General features: G+C 20.2%; 9 protein-coding genes across 9 annotated transcripts, besides 66 other annotated features; 7 read left to right on the top strand and 2 right to left on the bottom strand.

Moving 5' to 3' along the window:
• Positions 1-47: 47 nt before the first annotated feature.
• EDI_114390 (heat shock 70 kDa protein, putative) lies at positions 48-629 on the top strand (the record flags this gene model as incomplete). The annotated part of the gene is made up of 1 exon (XM_001739087.1): positions 48-629. The coding sequence occupies one exon, from the start codon at positions 48-50 to the stop codon at positions 627-629; it is 582 nt and encodes a 193-aa protein (XP_001739139.1).
• Positions 369-519: a microsatellite.
• Positions 623-782: a microsatellite.
• Positions 783-784: 2 nt separating this feature from the next.
• Positions 785-834: a sequence feature (AT_rich).
• Positions 835-1,019: a microsatellite.
• Positions 908-1,062: a microsatellite.
• Positions 997-1,173: a microsatellite.
• A 2-nt stretch (positions 1,174-1,175) lies between these two features.
• Positions 1,176-1,282: a sequence feature (AT_rich).
• Positions 1,283-1,468: a microsatellite.
• Positions 1,469-1,499: a sequence feature (AT_rich).
• A 41-nt stretch (positions 1,500-1,540) lies between these two features.
• Positions 1,541-1,836: a sequence feature (AT_rich).
• A 1-nt stretch (position 1,837) lies between these two features.
• Positions 1,838-2,081: a sequence feature (AT_rich).
• Position 2,082: 1 nt separating this feature from the next.
• Positions 2,083-2,159: a microsatellite.
• A 41-nt stretch (positions 2,160-2,200) lies between these two features.
• Positions 2,201-2,323: a microsatellite.
• A 26-nt stretch (positions 2,324-2,349) lies between these two features.
• Positions 2,350-2,404: a sequence feature (AT_rich).
• Positions 2,405-2,505: 101 nt separating this feature from the next.
• Positions 2,506-2,684: a microsatellite.
• Positions 2,584-2,746: a microsatellite.
• Positions 2,687-2,855: a microsatellite.
• A 32-nt stretch (positions 2,856-2,887) lies between these two features.
• Positions 2,888-2,908: a sequence feature (AT_rich).
• A 69-nt stretch (positions 2,909-2,977) lies between these two features.
• Positions 2,978-3,014: a sequence feature (AT_rich).
• A 130-nt stretch (positions 3,015-3,144) lies between these two features.
• Positions 3,145-3,333: a microsatellite.
• Positions 3,245-3,383: a microsatellite.
• A 4-nt stretch (positions 3,384-3,387) lies between these two features.
• Positions 3,388-3,498: a microsatellite.
• An 80-nt stretch (positions 3,499-3,578) lies between these two features.
• Positions 3,579-3,761: a microsatellite.
• A 339-nt stretch (positions 3,762-4,100) lies between these two features.
• Positions 4,101-4,283: a microsatellite.
• A 15-nt stretch (positions 4,284-4,298) lies between these two features.
• Positions 4,299-4,475: a microsatellite.
• Positions 4,344-4,532: a microsatellite.
• A 43-nt stretch (positions 4,533-4,575) lies between these two features.
• Positions 4,576-4,627: a sequence feature (AT_rich).
• Positions 4,628-4,716: 89 nt separating this feature from the next.
• Positions 4,717-4,893: a microsatellite.
• Positions 4,894-4,918: 25 nt separating this feature from the next.
• Positions 4,919-4,971: a sequence feature (AT_rich).
• Positions 4,972-5,235: 264 nt separating this feature from the next.
• Positions 5,236-5,267: a sequence feature (AT_rich).
• A 224-nt stretch (positions 5,268-5,491) lies between these two features.
• Positions 5,492-5,532: a sequence feature (AT_rich).
• A 59-nt stretch (positions 5,533-5,591) lies between these two features.
• Positions 5,592-5,626: a sequence feature (AT_rich).
• A 218-nt stretch (positions 5,627-5,844) lies between these two features.
• Positions 5,845-5,874: a sequence feature (AT_rich).
• An 86-nt stretch (positions 5,875-5,960) lies between these two features.
• Positions 5,961-6,065: a sequence feature (AT_rich).
• Positions 6,066-6,225: 160 nt separating this feature from the next.
• Positions 6,226-6,246: a sequence feature (AT_rich).
• Positions 6,247-6,261: 15 nt separating this feature from the next.
• Positions 6,262-6,421: a microsatellite.
• Positions 6,333-6,515: a microsatellite.
• Positions 6,410-6,584: a microsatellite.
• Positions 6,550-6,651: a microsatellite.
• Positions 6,643-6,783: a microsatellite.
• A 19-nt stretch (positions 6,784-6,802) lies between these two features.
• Positions 6,803-6,869: a microsatellite.
• Positions 6,870-6,905: 36 nt separating this feature from the next.
• Positions 6,906-6,994: a sequence feature (AT_rich).
• Positions 6,995-7,165: 171 nt separating this feature from the next.
• Positions 7,166-7,231: a sequence feature (AT_rich).
• Positions 7,232-7,364: 133 nt separating this feature from the next.
• Positions 7,365-7,423: a microsatellite.
• Positions 7,424-7,425: 2 nt separating this feature from the next.
• Positions 7,426-7,474: a sequence feature (AT_rich).
• Positions 7,475-7,578: 104 nt separating this feature from the next.
• Positions 7,579-7,631: a sequence feature (AT_rich).
• A 145-nt stretch (positions 7,632-7,776) lies between these two features.
• Positions 7,777-7,808: a sequence feature (AT_rich).
• A 96-nt stretch (positions 7,809-7,904) lies between these two features.
• On the top strand, positions 7,905-8,267 carry EDI_114370 (uncharacterized protein; the record flags this gene model as incomplete). Its single annotated transcript, XM_001739086.1, has 1 exon — positions 7,905-8,267. The coding sequence occupies one exon, from the start codon at positions 7,905-7,907 to the stop codon at positions 8,265-8,267; it is 363 nt and encodes a 120-aa protein (XP_001739138.1).
• Positions 8,190-8,237: a microsatellite.
• Positions 8,265-8,289: a sequence feature (AT_rich).
• Positions 8,290-8,317: 28 nt separating this feature from the next.
• Positions 8,318-8,360: a sequence feature (AT_rich).
• Positions 8,361-8,767: 407 nt separating this feature from the next.
• Positions 8,768-8,796: a sequence feature (AT_rich).
• Positions 8,797-8,863: 67 nt separating this feature from the next.
• On the top strand, positions 8,864-9,220 carry EDI_114360 (uncharacterized protein; the record flags this gene model as incomplete). Its single annotated transcript, XM_001739085.1, has 1 exon — positions 8,864-9,220. The coding sequence occupies one exon, from the start codon at positions 8,864-8,866 to the stop codon at positions 9,218-9,220; it is 357 nt and encodes a 118-aa protein (XP_001739137.1).
• A 10-nt stretch (positions 9,221-9,230) lies between these two features.
• Positions 9,231-9,279: a sequence feature (AT_rich).
• A 408-nt stretch (positions 9,280-9,687) lies between these two features.
• Positions 9,688-9,708: a sequence feature (AT_rich).
• A 240-nt stretch (positions 9,709-9,948) lies between these two features.
• Positions 9,949-11,068, top strand: EDI_114350 (uncharacterized protein; the record flags this gene model as incomplete). The annotated part of the gene is made up of 2 exons (XM_001739084.1): positions 9,949-10,196; positions 10,327-11,068. 2 exons carry the CDS (start codon positions 9,949-9,951, stop codon positions 11,066-11,068), a joined length of 990 nt encoding a protein of 329 aa, XP_001739136.1.
• Positions 10,286-10,349: a sequence feature (AT_rich).
• Positions 10,479-10,516: a sequence feature (AT_rich).
• Positions 10,900-10,949: a sequence feature (AT_rich).
• Positions 11,055-11,098: a sequence feature (AT_rich).
• EDI_114340 (uncharacterized protein) lies at positions 11,074-12,186 on the bottom strand (the record flags this gene model as incomplete). The annotated part of the gene is made up of 1 exon (XM_001739083.1): positions 11,074-12,186. One exon carries the CDS (start codon positions 12,184-12,186, stop codon positions 11,074-11,076), a length of 1,113 nt encoding a protein of 370 aa, XP_001739135.1.
• Positions 11,304-11,347: a sequence feature (AT_rich).
• Positions 11,662-11,704: a sequence feature (AT_rich).
• Positions 12,187-12,206: 20 nt separating the features above from the next.
• On the top strand, positions 12,207-12,602 carry EDI_114330 (uncharacterized protein; the record flags this gene model as incomplete). The annotated part of the gene is made up of 1 exon (XM_001739082.1): positions 12,207-12,602. The coding sequence occupies one exon, from the start codon at positions 12,207-12,209 to the stop codon at positions 12,600-12,602; it is 396 nt and encodes a 131-aa protein (XP_001739134.1).
• Positions 12,478-12,501: a sequence feature (AT_rich).
• On the top strand, positions 12,603-13,475 carry EDI_114320 (uncharacterized protein; the record flags this gene model as incomplete). Its single annotated transcript, XM_001739081.1, has 1 exon — positions 12,603-13,475. One exon carries the CDS (start codon positions 12,603-12,605, stop codon positions 13,473-13,475), a length of 873 nt encoding a protein of 290 aa, XP_001739133.1.
• Positions 12,620-12,648: a sequence feature (AT_rich).
• Positions 12,959-12,995: a sequence feature (AT_rich).
• Positions 13,295-13,391: a microsatellite.
• Positions 13,476-13,539: 64 nt separating the features above from the next.
• EDI_114310 (uncharacterized protein) lies at positions 13,540-14,184 on the top strand (the record flags this gene model as incomplete). The annotated part of the gene is made up of 1 exon (XM_001739080.1): positions 13,540-14,184. The coding sequence occupies one exon, from the start codon at positions 13,540-13,542 to the stop codon at positions 14,182-14,184; it is 645 nt and encodes a 214-aa protein (XP_001739132.1).
• Positions 13,857-13,932: a microsatellite.
• Positions 14,176-14,212: a sequence feature (AT_rich).
• EDI_114300 (uncharacterized protein) lies at positions 14,208-15,500 on the bottom strand (the record flags this gene model as incomplete). The annotated part of the gene is made up of 1 exon (XM_001739079.1): positions 14,208-15,500. The coding sequence occupies one exon, from the start codon at positions 15,498-15,500 to the stop codon at positions 14,208-14,210; it is 1,293 nt and encodes a 430-aa protein (XP_001739131.1).
• Positions 15,101-15,121: a sequence feature (AT_rich).
• Positions 15,501-15,678: the final 178 nt, after the last annotated feature.

The following is a 15,678-nucleotide window of genomic DNA, read 5'->3' as shown; positions in this document are numbered from 1 at the left end:
AATAAAAAGCGTTTATTTATTGATACAAAAATAATTAATATTGTTTTATGATGCAAAATATTTTACTCCTTTTTCTTTTGGAGTTTTTTTATTTAGATGCATTATTTCTTTGCCTGTTTTGGTTCCTGATAGAAGTTACATTTGATATTGATGCAAATGGAATATTAAATGTAACAGCAGAAGATAAAACTACAGGAAAGAAGAATAAAATTACTATTACAAATGATAAAGGAAGATTAAGTAAAGAAGAGATTGATAAAATGATAAGAGAAACAGAGAAATATAAAGCAGAAGATGATGAGAATAAAGCACGAATAGAAACAAAGAATCAAATAGAAAATATGTGTTATTCAATGAAGAATACGATTAAAGAAATGGGAGATAAAATAAGTTCAGAAGATAAAAAGAAAGCAGAAGAAATAATAGAAAAGAATTTAAGATGGATTGATAATAATCAAAATGGAAGTAAAGAAGAATATGAGAAGAAAAAAGAAGAAATGGAAAAAGAAATAGGAAGAATTTATTCAAAAATATATCAAGGAAGAGGAAGTAATGAATTTACAGGAGAAGAAATACAGAAAAAGAAAATAATAATAAAGGACCAACAATTGAAGAAGTTGATTAAATAAACAAGCAAAAGAGAATATGTAAAAATTAATAAAAAAATAATTTAATAAATTAATTAAAAAATGGTTAAATATAATAATAAAAAATTGAAATAAAAATAATAAAAGTAAATAAAATTTTAAATGAAATATATAAACTAAGAAAAATAATTAAATTGTTATTATAAAATATTTGTATTCATATTAATAATGTATTTTATAATTTAATTTAATTAATTGATTAAATTTATTATTATTAATTTATTAAATTTTCATTTTTTTATAAGAATATTAATCATTTAATACTATTATATTAATCTAATAAATATAATTTAATAATTCATATATAAATTGATTGTTAATAAACATTAATTATATAATTTATATGATTATTATATTAAATAATTTATTAATAATATTATAAATATAATAAATTTAAATTTATTTAAATATAATAATAAAGAATTTTATTATTAATTGAAAATATTAAATAATATTAAATTTATTAACAAAATTAATTATATAATAAATTTAGTAAAAGTATATCATTTATATAATATTAAATTAATGAATAAAAAATAGAATAAGAATTAAATATTAAATATTTTAGAAGTATTAATTAAATTTATTTAATAATTTAATTTTTTTCATTGTAATATTAAAAATAATTTATAAAATTATCTTTTTATTGTTTATTTTATTTAAAATATTATATATTTATTTTTGATAGATTTTGATTTATTTTTATTGATTTTTAGATATATCAAAATATTCTCTTTTTTATTTAATAATCAATTATATACAATGAATGATTTATTGAAATTTATTTATTTATTTATTATTGTATTGTTATTTAATAATTTTATTTTATATAATAATATTTAATATATTATTCATTTTGACACTTTTTGAATTGAATAAATAAGAGAATTTAGAAAATATAAAATTTAAGAATAATTAATTTTAAATATAATAAGTTAATCAATAATAAATTTTGTATTATATTTTTATTATATATTTTAATTTTCTTTATAAAATATTATATGTATTTTTATAATTTTCTAAATATTAATATTATTAATATATTTGTATTGAATTTAAAATTAAATAATTTAATTTTATTTCATTAGAAAAAGTATTTATTTTTATTATATATTATCATCAAATAATTTAGAAAAAGTATATTAATATTGTTTATGAAATATTAAATTATTATCTAAAATTAAATTATGATTTATATTTATGAATTGAATGTTTATTAAAAAGTAATAATAATATATAAATATTAAGATAAAAAAGAGAAATATAATTATATTAAATGAAGATTAAAAGTAGTTATAAAATTGTATGATTAATTGAAAGTATTAATTTTAGATAATCAAAAATAATTAATATAGTTAATTGAAAATATTTAATATAAATAATAATTAAATAAATATTTTATTTTGAAATGTTAATAATAAATAAGAAATAATAGTATTATTTGTAATTATATAGTATCATTTGTTTTATATATCAATATTTTATTATATTAAATTATATAATTTTAATTATTACTGATGCTATCAATTTATAACAATAAGATGAAGTATAATATTAAAAAATATATTAATTAATTTATTTATCTATAATGATTAATTTTATAATTATAACTTCTTTTATCATTAATTAGTTCATAATAATTTTTAAATTAATTAATCTATATATAATTATAATTATTATATTTTGATTTGATATGATAAACAATTTTTAGATTATATTTTATACTTATTAATATTAATTAATAAAATAAAAAAAAAGAAAAATGGTCCCGGCGGGGAATTGATCGAACCCGCGACCCTCGCATTTCTCTTTCCTATAAGTACGATGCACTACCGACTGTGCTACGGGGCCTTCTTATTTTTTATTATTATTATAACTATCATACTTTTCTTTATTTTATTTATTTATTTTAATTTCTAATAATTTATTCTTAAAATTATTCTTGTTCTTATTATCCTTTCTGTATATTTTATTCTTTTATTTATTATTTACTCTTTATTATTTTTATTATGATTTCTTTCTTTTTTTCAATTTTATGATATTTCTTATCTTTTATATCTTTCTTTATATCGTTTATTCATTATTTATTTCTTTTCTTTCAAAAATTATAATTATTCAAATGTATTCAAATTTATTATATTTTGTTTGTCTTTTGTTCTTTTATTTATTTCTTTTTTTGTATTTTATTTATTCTTCTTTTATATTTATAAGATCTATTTCTATAGCACAAGAATCTCATGAAAATTAAATATAAATAATATGCACCAACAAATAGATTTAGAAGATATTATCAAGGATATAAATATAATCATTATCAACAAAATAAAAGCATAATTACTTTAATATTAATTATCATATTTATAAATACAATAGTACATTTCAAATAATCACAGTTCTAATAAAAAGAAAAGTAATTATTATAACACAAATACCATAAGTCAAGTAAAATGTTTAATCAATATTATTCTGAGAATAAATAATGTAAAAGATATTACAAGAAAAGACAATGAAAGACAAAAGAAAATAAGAAAATAATACAAAAATGATGAAGAGATTTGAAAAGATAAAAAAGATAGTGAAAGAGAAACTAATTAATAAAGAAGAAGAACAAGAAGAAATATCCATAAAAATTGAAGAAAAGAAGAAACAATACAAGAACAAGAAAAAGATATAGAAGAAGAGAAGAAATAAATAATAAAAAGATATGAAAAAGGGAAAGAATAAAATCAAATAGAACATGAAAGAGAAATAAAAGAAAATGAAAGAAAAATAGAAGAAATAGAGAAATACAAAAACAAAAACAAAAGAAAGAAGAAATAATGAAAAGAGAGAAGAAAAGAAGATAAAGAAATATAAAGAATGAATAGTAAACATTAGATTGTAGTCTGTCAGAAAGAAGAACAAAGACGAACATTGAAAGAGAATTTAGAGAAATAAAAGAAAAGGAAGAAGAAACTAATAGATTAAAGAAAGAAGTAAAAGAAATAAACAAGAAGAAGAAAACAATAAAACAAAAGATAAAATCAAACACAACAAGAAGAAATAACAAAGATTAAAGAACAAAAAGAAATTAAAAAGAAAGACAAAGAAATGGAAAGAAGAAAAAGCAAGGAATTAGAAGATAAATTGAGAAACAGATAGAAGAGAATGATAAGATGGAAACAATAAAAGAAAAATCAAAGATAGAGATATCAGAAGAAAAAGAAATAGAAAACGTCATTATGAAGAATACATACAACAAGTAAATTTTTATCAAATTGAAGAAGAAAACAATATCTCTGATAAAAATAGAAGCACTAAAGAAAAGGAATAGGTCAAGTGGAGTAATTATTGAAGAAAAGAAAGAGATGTAATCTATCAAAAAAGAATCCAAGAAGAAAGTGAAACAAATATAAAATGTTAATCAGATTTATGAGAGAAGAATTACTAAGAATGAAATTAGAAGATTTAGAGAGAACAAAATAAGATTTAATATAGAAGAAATAATAAAGAAAAATAAAACATCAAAAATAGAATAAAGAAGATAAAAAGTTAATATTGATATGATTAAATATAATAAATATTAAAATATAAATTAGAAATTAAAGAATTAAAAAGTAATAGAAGAAAGAGGAATAAGATAAATAAAGAAGAATATAGAGAGATGATTAAAAGATGAAATAATAAAAGAAATAAGAAAAAGATAATATAAATAACAATAAATATAATAAATAATTATAAATATATTCAATAAATTAAAATAAGTAATAATAAACAATATGAAAGATAAAATAGATAATAAAAAGACATAATAAAAGAAAATAAAAAAGAAATATATATAATAACATATATTAATTATTATTTCAATAAAAAATATGTAATAAAATAATAAAATATATAAATAAAGAATGGAAGTGTGAAAGTGAAAATATAGAAGATATCAAAAAAGAAATATATAAAATAACATATTATATTTCTAATTATCAATAAAATAAATATATGATATTGAAATGATGAAATTAATTATCTAAAAAGAAGTTCAATTAGACAAATTATTAATTAACAAGAACTTTATCAGAATTAAATGAATAAATGGAAATAAATAATATAAAGATGAATGTATTAATAATAAAATAAGAAATTAAACAAATAAAATATTTAATCAATAATAATAAGAATAATATTAAAAATAAGAAAGAAAAAGAGTATTAAAAAAATTAAGATAAGAAATGAGAAGAAGATTAAATTAAAAAAAGAAATGAAAATATGGAATATCCTAGTGATGATGATACAATTAAATTATTGAAATTGATATATGAAATAAATAATAATAATAAATATAATAGAAGAAGTATAGAAGAAAGAGAAAAGAAGAGTAATAAGAGAAGAGTTAAAATAATAAATGATGAAATAGAATATTTATTGAAAACAATCTCTCAATGAAAACTACATAATGATTAAATACAAGGATATTATTGGAAGTATCTAACTGAGTAGAGAGATAAATTATTAAATATATTCAAATATTGTTAGATTACAGTGATTATATCCAGATGGTATTTAGAAAAACAACACTGATTTACAAGGGCGTAATTCTAAATCACCAGAGAAATATTAAATATAATGTTTTAATATAATAATGAAAATGTATTAACTTCATTCATTAAAATTAAAATCATACATCAATTACAAATAAATGATGTTGAATACAAAATAAATAAAATTCAAATAGGATGTAAAGAGATGTAGTTAGCATCAAAAGAATAAATTATTAAAAGTTATCTATGAATAGAAGAAATTGAATCTAAAAAGATTCAATGAGGTATTCTATAACATAAAGAAAGTATCTGATTGTATGAATCATCAATAAATAATATATTCATTAAAATATTTTAATATTAATAATGCCATATTCCATTTAATCGAATGTATGTGCAATAGATGGTAAGTTAAGATAGGATATACATATAATAATATATTAAAGTATGTTAAATTAAAATGTGTGATTACATTATTTTTCTCTTTATTGTTATTTATTATTAATCAAAATATCATATCAAATAATTAAATGATATTGACATTAATTCAATCAAATTATTTCAAACTCTATACATAGTTAATTTAAAAATCATATATGATTCGAAGAAAGTAATTAAAATAAACAATCAATTTATCATTAATGCAATTAAATGATATTGAAGTAAATATTAAGAATGTGTAATAATAGAAAATAAAATATTATAATTATCGATAACATGATTAAAATAATAATTGTAGATGACTCCAAGTCCTACAAATATCATTGTGTATTTTAATATGAGAAGAATGATGATGTAAAATATATTAATAAAATAGAAAATGATATAATGGACAAAATAAATATTCAAAAAAAATGAATGAAAATAATAAAAATTATCAATAGAATTATATTAATATTTTCAGATATATTGTATCTGTGATTCATTAGTCAATCACTAAATTAGATAAAATTGATCTTTATATTATAAAGAAGATACAAAAACAAATATTAAATTCATTAAGTAAAGATTATATAATAATAAAGGTAAATTAGGAGATTGATTAATGTTATTAAGAGATGAATATAAATTAAAATTAATAAGAACTATTATGTATTATGAATGGAAATAATGAAATAAGAGAAATGATAAAAATGAATAAGAAATGAATTTAGAAGAGATTTTATAAAACATAAGGTAAAAGAATTAATAAAAATGAATTTAATGAAATATAACAAATTATATAAAATAAGAATAACTCATATAAAATAATAAAATATTTAAATAATAAATTTAATGAAATATATATTAATAAATTAAAATTAAATAATACAAATATTCATTTAATAAAATAATTTGAAAATTAAATGAATGATATGAAATTAACAAGTAGAATATGGATGAATATTAATATAAAATGAAATGATTATAATTAATTAAAATTAATGTAAGAAAATAGTACATTTGATTAATTAAGAAAGTATTAATTACATAAATTAATAATTTAAAGTGATATAGTATTTATAATGATAAAATATCATCAATTAAACATATATTATTAAATTATAATGTATAAATTAATAAACATGATTTAATAAATGAATTGAATGTGATAAATTAAAATATAAAATAAATATAATGAATGATGAAGAAATGAAGAATAAAATAAAATAGAATAAAATGAAAATAATATTTAATCAAAATGAAATAAGTAGAATCAAAATAAGAATTGAAAATAATGAAGTGTTCATTGTATTGAATCAAAAAAAAATAATTAATAAAATTGAATATTTCATAAAAGACTAGATATTTAATATAGAATATAAAATAAAACAAATATGAATAATAATTGATATAACAATAGTCTGATAAAAAGTAATTTGGCATTTACTAACAAACTTGAAATGAATAGAACTCTATAAAAATAAGATAAATTAACAAACTAAAAGGAGTAAAAGTAATTCCAGTAGTAATAAATTGATTAATCAATATATAATCATTAAGAATGATAAAAGAACAAGGTAATAATTTAATATGAAATAATGATAAAAGATATAATTATATCAACATAAAAGATATAATAAAATACTATTGATATTATGGAAGTGAATATAGAGAAGTACTTCATGAACAAATTAATCAATAGAAAATGAAGGATATAATCTCATCTGAGTAAAATGAAATAGATAAATTAAGATTTACTGTTTCTTATTTTATTAATTTTTATTTAATTTAATATAATATAATTAATTTTTTATTTTATTTTAATTTTTTTAATTTTCTTAAATTAGAATTTATTTTATTTTTTTCTTTTTATAATAATTTTTTTATGGTACAATTTGACGATAGTGTGATAGCATCATGTAGTACGTAGTGGGAAATTTTGGTCCTTTTGGGATATATAACATTTCTATGTTTTATGTTTTATATAACACTTTTATATATAAATAGATTATGTTTTATATAACAATATTTTTATTTATATTTAGAATATGGAATTCATCTTTTTTTGACATCTGGGTACATTCTTTTGAGGTATTCTTTTCGTATTTTGAAGTATTACACTTTTTGTATTTTCATTGTTTCATCTTTTGTAAAATCATTTTCCCGTTTTACATTGTTTGTAATTCTGGATTATTTTTTTAATAGTAAAATTTTTAATATTGATTCTATAATCTCAAAATTATAACGATAATCTAATAATGAAACTATAATACTATTTAATGACCCCACCATCTGGATACCGTCATTACATTATACAATGTACGGAACAGTTAATAAAAGAAATGATATCTTTAATAGTTCTGACGAAACTGTTTTAGAGGATCGACCATTGGTTATTACCGATTTTATTACTTTACTAGAGGATATTAATGATATTAGTGGAGAGTGTAATGTTTTAACTAAAGGGATTGAAATGACATTCGGTGATATACCATTAGAAGTGTTTAATTGTGTTATTGTAAAACACATAGATATTATTGATTTGATTTTTGAAAAGATAAAAAGATTTAAAAAAGATAATAGATTAATTATCTCAAAGCTTAGAGAAGAAAGGGAAAAGAACGAGAAAAAGAAAGAAAAAGAAACAAAACCAGTTAGAAGAAAGACTGAGTTACTCTAATTTAATTATTTTTTTATTTTTAGAAAATGTTTCTCGTCTTTTGTTGTTTGTTAATTTTTTTTAAAAAAATAAAAAAATAATTTGTTATTTAAACGTAAAGAGAAAGAAGCATTCAATTAAAATGGTTTATGTCCTTGATATAAGTACCACGATAAATATAATTGAGTGGCACGAGAAGTGGTTTAGAATCTAAAATGTTAGACTCTATATCTTCAAGAAGATATTTTAGCCAACGATTCAATTTTCTAGAGCGACTTAAATTATAATCATGGTCCCATACACGGAACCAATAAGCCACACTATACAAAACCATCTTGACCGTTTCATCTGTGGCATTGTTTAAGTGAGCTCTTAACTGACGTGATAATTCACTTGTCACACTAGATAAGAATGGTCTAAATGGTCTTGTACTCATTGAATGCTAATAACAAAATTGAGCACGTTTAAATAACAAATTATCTATCTATATGAGGTAATAAAATTGTCTGTCAAACTATAAGTATAATAAAAATATAAAATATTAAAAATAGAAATTGTCTGTTTTGACTGTTTCATCTAAGAATTTAAACGAGCAAAAAAGAAGGTACTAATATAAAATGTCAATACCAGCTGAAGATAAGGCAACCGAACAAAGATTTGAGAACGTCGAAGTAGATAAATTAACTGAATATTTCAATGATTTAGAAGAAGTAAAGGACCTCTGTGATGATTACATCGAGTGCTTCAAGAAAGAACACAGAATTCCGCCAGAGTCAGATAAATACGAATTATTGATGGAGCTAGAAGCAGAGTTAATAGTCAGATTAAACGATATAACTGAACAAATAAGACATAACTATGTAGAGATATTTAATGCTTATGAAGAAAGAGCTTTAGAAAGAGTAAAAAGACAGAGATTAGAATTATTGAGAGAAGAGTCCAAGAAACCAAAGATGTCTAAAGAAGTAAATTAATTGATCCTTCTTAATAAAATTATGTTAAAGATAAAACATTTAAATAATATAATTAATTAGTGTTTTTATTCCATCCGGTTAATGTGTTAATTTGCCATATGAGTTTCCAATAAACCCCTTTTAATATTCGTTTTTCGTTCTCATTGGTGATTGATGGAAGAAGGAGAACAAGCTGAGATAAAAGAGAACAACCAACTTGGAGATTGGCTGGGTCAAGATCAATACAGGCAGTAGCCATTAGTAATTCTCTTACAGAAGACATGATTGAATAAAAAAAATGAGATTATAAACGAATAAATAGTTAATTCAATTGAGTTTTTGTCACTTTATAAGTTCAAATGGGGTAATATAATAACTGATAGGATAATAAGATAAAAAGTCAAAATTAATAAAGGAGCAAGAGGATCTTCTATAGATAGTATAAAGAATAGAATAAAAATATCAAAAGTCATTATACAAAATCTAGGTATAATAAATATTAAATATATGACAATAGTTAAACATGTACTTATTTTAATATCTTCCATTGAAATATTTATGTTTTATTGAGTTTAAGAGAGTTTATAATTCATGATGACGAAACAAAAATAGATATGATGAAATATATCAATACATATGATTTTTATACCTATTCATATTGATAAATAAGAAATTAGAATATAAATAGAAGAAAGAGAAGAATTTTAGATAATATATAAACAAAATGGATCATCTTAGAAATAATAGAAATGTCAATTGTTAGTGATACCAACAGTACGCAAATGTGTTCATTTTCAGGTGCACCAGAACTTCCACCATGTCCAGACATAACGGAAACACCTAAAGAAGAAACAAAAGCAAAGAAGAATAAAACAAATAATAAAGAGAAGATGAATCAATTTATTAAAAGACAGATGAATGATGATCCAATTGATGTTATGATGGATATTATTGAAGAAAATAAACGATTAAGAAAAGAACTAGAAAGAATCCGATTGTTATTGATTAATGAAAATAGAATGAATGAAGAACTTCGGAATGGTGTTTTAAATGAGAGAGTTAATCTTCTTTATGATATTCATTGGCAATAAATTAATTAAATAATTTTTTGAACTAAATAATTTTAGAATGAATTATTTTGATATAAATACACAAGATAGTAGTGATATAGAAGATGAGAGTGAAGTAGATGAAATAGGAATAGATAAAATAGATGAAATAGTGAATAATAGATTATCTAAAATTAAAGAAGGAAATAAAATACAACAAGTTCATCATCAAATATTCTTTTATTATAATAGTTTAAATATTATATTAGGTAAACAAGGAACAGGAAAAACAACATTTATAATGAAAGAATTAATAAAAATGAATAAAATAGAACATTTATATGGAGCAGTTATTTATGTATCACAAAGTGCAGGAGAAGATGAAACATTTAAAGAATTAAAAGATTTAATTAAAACACCAATTTATGGAATGAATTATGAAAAATTTATGCCAGCATTAATACAATATTATAAACAACCACAAGAAAAACATTTATTAATTATATTAGAAGATGCATCATTTTCACTAATGAAAGAAGATAAATCATGGGGAGAAATTATTACAAGATTAAGACATTTAAAAACAACTATTATTGTAAATATGCACATATGGAAAAGTTTAAATGCCTCATTTAAAACACAAGTAGCAACAATTATTATATTTAAAGGATATTCTAAAGAAAATTTTAATTATATATTTAGACAAACAGCAGCAAATACAAGTGGAACTGTTGGATATTATTTATATTTAGGAATGAATAAAGATCAATTATTAAAAATAGATAATTTAACAGGAGATATAAGTGTTATTAAAAAATAAATGAATTAAATATTAATTATTAAATATTTTGTTGTATCATCTTTTAACGGATCTGGATGATATTTTCCACCAGTCCATGTAATATTTTGTTTTCCAATATTAAATTTACCAGATCTTCCTTTCTCTTCTGGCCAATCTCTAACATATACCCAAATATTTCCAATACAATTAGGAATAACTTTTGCATTAATCATATGAGCAATTGCTACAGCATTATTTTTACCTTCAAAGAATCTATAATTTTTTAAATCATTTAATGATATATTTAATAAAATAAATGAATGAAGATTGAATGCATTTGGTGATTTAACGATTGATGAATTAGTTTTTTTATCTCTTCTTGTCTTTCCAAGTGCACTAAAATCATCAATTGAATCTTTTAATCCAACTGTATATGTTTTTTGAACTTTTTTTCCTGGATTACCATAAAATTTATCAACATCAAATGCAGCTGATTTACCTTCTCTAATAATAATTCTTTTTTGAAGTGTAATAATAATGTTTGACACCATAATAATATTAGTATTAAGCTCTTCATTCGAATCAGCTAAATAAAATAATCCATCTCCATCAAATGATTTTTTGATGAAATCAAATAATGAATTTTTAATTGAATTATATATATTAATAATATTTGATCCAATTGCAGATTTAATAGTTTTATATTTTTCAAGAACTTTCATTAAATCATTTAGTTTTTTATCACCGTTATCATTGTCATCAGTCTTATTAACCTTCTCGAAACATGATATTATTTCTGTTTTAATTTTATCAAACATGTTACCATGTTTATAATCAGTTACTGAATTTGGGATACGTACATAAATCAGGTTATTATATTTTGGAGCATTATATAAATTTGTAGAATCTTTCATAAATAACTTGAGATAATTTCTTATTTTTGTTGCATTATTTACAGTTGGAGTTAGTGATATACGAGAAGAATAAATTGGACTTCCAGGAACAAAATCATCAAATGATTCATTATCCATGTGAATCTCTTCAGTGTCATTATCATCATCTTCTTCTTCTCGATGTTTTTGTGATGAAGGTTTTCGAATGGGTTTTTGATTGGGTTTTTGATCGGGTTTTGTTGTCTTTCGTGTAAAGTTGTTCATCTAATAATAATCAGATCTATATGACTCGTTTATATTATCAAAGATATTTAACAATCACAAGAGAAAATACATCTCCAAATATAACAACAGGGAAATGGAAAGTGAATTTACCATGGGAATTTATTACTTCTGAAAATTATCCTAAAACAATAGAAGTATTGAATTTTGTTTATTTTAATTTGAATGGTCAATTAGATATTGGTGTTAGTTGTCATGGTTCATTTAATTATGATTCACCTGAAAATGATCAAATGATATGTTTTTCAACATATGGGAATATGACACCAAAACATTTTAATATTAATAAAAATATAACTTCAATAGAAATATGGTTTAAAGATTATAAAGGAAATATTATTATGCCACTTGGAATTTGGGATGAATATTTTATCTTAGAACTTAATTTACATTATTAAATGGAAGCAATTGGTTCAAAATATTTAAATAAAAATAATATTTTAACAACAAGATATTTTAACAATAATACAATTTATCTTGATACAATTAAATCATCAGATGGAATGACAACAATTAATGTTAAAGATATTCTATCAAATAATGAAATTGATGAAATAAAAGAGAAAATGAAAGAAACAAATATATATATTGATGATATTAGAGATGATGTATCACAATTATCAACATTAAATACAACAAATATGAATGAAATTAATAATTTAACATCTCAATTAATATCTTTATCTTCTCTTGTTAATGAAACATTATATTCACCACTTTATTTTAATGAAGAAACAATAATAAAAATGAATGGTTTAAAATCTTATATTAATGATAAAATTAATAATATTCCTAAAGGAATAACAGAAAATAATAAAGTTATTAATGGTATTATTGTAAAACAAATAATTAATTATGGAAATGAAGAAGTAAAATTTGAATCTGTTGTTCCTTTCACAAATTTTAATCATCATTTTTATTATGATGATAAAACTTATAATCTCAAACAAAATAATTTATTTATTTCATTTGGAAGAAAATCAATTGATTGTTCAGCAATAATGAAATATTGTTGTAACTCAAATTCAAGTGATGAATATGTTTATACATATAGTAATAAAAATTATTATGTAGCAGAAATATATTATGTATTTAATCAAACAAAATCAAATGAATATGAAATAAGTTTATGTCATATTAATTTAGATGGAAGTTATAATAAAATTAAAACATTTGATAAAATTAAAGTTTCAGATTTAGTACAAGAAAGAGAAGAAACAATTGATGAAACAGAATATATATTACCATCATTACCAAAACTTACAGTATAATTATAAATGATCTTTTTATTTAATCAAATTTCATCTTATAATTTTCACTTTCATTTTTATAATCATGCACAAACGTGGTATGCTTATTTTTACTGGATCTATTGGAGTTGGAAAAACATCAACTATTGATGCATTTATGAAATATTTTGAAACAGAAAGTGTTGGAAGAATAAAAGAATATATTGATTATTCACCAATAGAAGGAAAAAAGTTACTTAATGGAGTAACGAATGGAACAATAAGAAATTATACATTACAAAAGTTTATTATTCAATGTTATAAAGAACAATTGGAAAACAATAAAAATAAAAAATTACTAATTTTTGAACGTCATCCTCGTGAAGCATTAAAAGTATTTTGTGAAATAGATAAAACATTAACAGAAAAAGAAAAAGAAGAAATTAATGAAGAAATAAGTAAAATAGAAAAAGAATATGAAATAAAATATAATGAAGAATATTATTTTTATTGTGATGTTTCAACTAATTATTTAACTCCAGAAGGTGTTGCATTAGCTATTTTATCTAGTTTGAGTGGAAGTGATGTAATAAAATTTGATCATTATGTACATGTTATTTTTTTAAGATGTGATTTTGATTTACAAAAGAAAAGAATTATAGAAAGAAATAGAGGAATTATTTCAGAAATAAATTTTGATTATATTAAACAAGTTAATGAATGTTATGAAAGTTGTTATAACAAAAATTAATAAATAAATGAATTAATTTTAATTTAATCTGTTCCTGTTTTTTCTTTAACAAAATATTTGTTATTACAAATATATTCACAACCACCTTGTAATGTACATCTCCAGAAACAATCTTGACACACAAGCATAATTGGACATCTATCATTTGATTCTTTAGTTAAAGGATTAGTGATATAAGGATGTTCATTATTAGGAATTAATAAAGTTCCAGAAAGTGTTACATGAGCATTATCTTTAGTAATTCCATCACAAAATGTACCATAACCACTTAATCTTTCAGTACTACATAAGAAACAATATGATGTATTATCTTTAAGTGGTGGAATATATTTTCCATTTCCTGCTTTTCCTATAATTGAATTAGTATCTATTTCATTATATTCTAATGAATAAGCAAATTCTTTTGAAGGAGAGAATAAATTATCTAAACCAGCATTAGTAATATTATAAATAGTATGTGATTTTTCTATAGATGAAAATGGTTTATCAGGATAAGGTTTATTATCAATTTGTAATTGTAAAGATGCTAATAAAGGATTTCTACTACATGTTACTTCATTAGTTGTTCTAGGGAATAAAAACATTAAAGAACTTACATTTGTCATAGCATAAGTAGTATTACATTTTAAACCATTAGTCATTGGTTTTTGTGAAAATGCTTGATAATCAACATATTGAGAAGGAATAATTAATTCTTTTGATGAATATTTTGTTATTAATTCATTTAATATACTATCTTTAATATTAAATCCATTAATATTTGTTCTACAATATTTTAAACTTCCATCTGTTATCATAAAACTTACTGTTGTATCTTTTCCAACAATAATATTTTGTGATTCACGTAATGCACCAGTAAATGAATGAACATTAAATGAATCACCTATTTGTGTAAATGCATGATATTCTCCATTTGTTTTAATTATATTATATATATCACTTTTAATTACTTCTGTTATATTATCTTTTATTTCATCTGATCCACTATATGAAGATGATGAAATATGTGAAATTTTATTTAATATTGTTTCTTGTTTACATTGACAAATAACAAAATTTTGTTGAATTGCCATTTTAACTTCAAGTGTTAAATTTCCAAATAATGCATTAGGAAACATTTTCATAGCAGCAAACGGTAATAAATCATCTATTGGAATAATTACTTCAAATTCTTTTTCAACTGTATTATCTGGTGATTTAATAAATTCTTCCATTGATATATAACATCCACAAATATTATCTTCCATATTATATGCTGATTCCCATTGTGTATAAATTCCTGGTTTATAATCTAATTCTTCTTGTGCTTTTAACATTCTAATAGCTGCATTTTCATATAATGCTTCTGTTTGTTCACATGCTGTTTTCTTATTTCTTGAATATACTCTATATGCATCAAATAAATGTGTTGATGATTTTAATCCTACAAAGAATACAACTGTTTGATTTTTTATACTTTCACATTTATTATCAAATTCTGGATTTGAAATACCT

Source organism: Entamoeba dispar, genomic scaffold (genome assembly GCF_000209125.1).
Source record: "Entamoeba dispar SAW760 scf_1105229461961 genomic scaffold, whole genome shotgun sequence".
NCBI lineage: Eukaryota > Evosea > Mastigamoebida > Endamoebidae > Entamoeba > Entamoeba dispar.
This window is presented reverse-complemented; position numbering and strand designations above follow the sequence as displayed.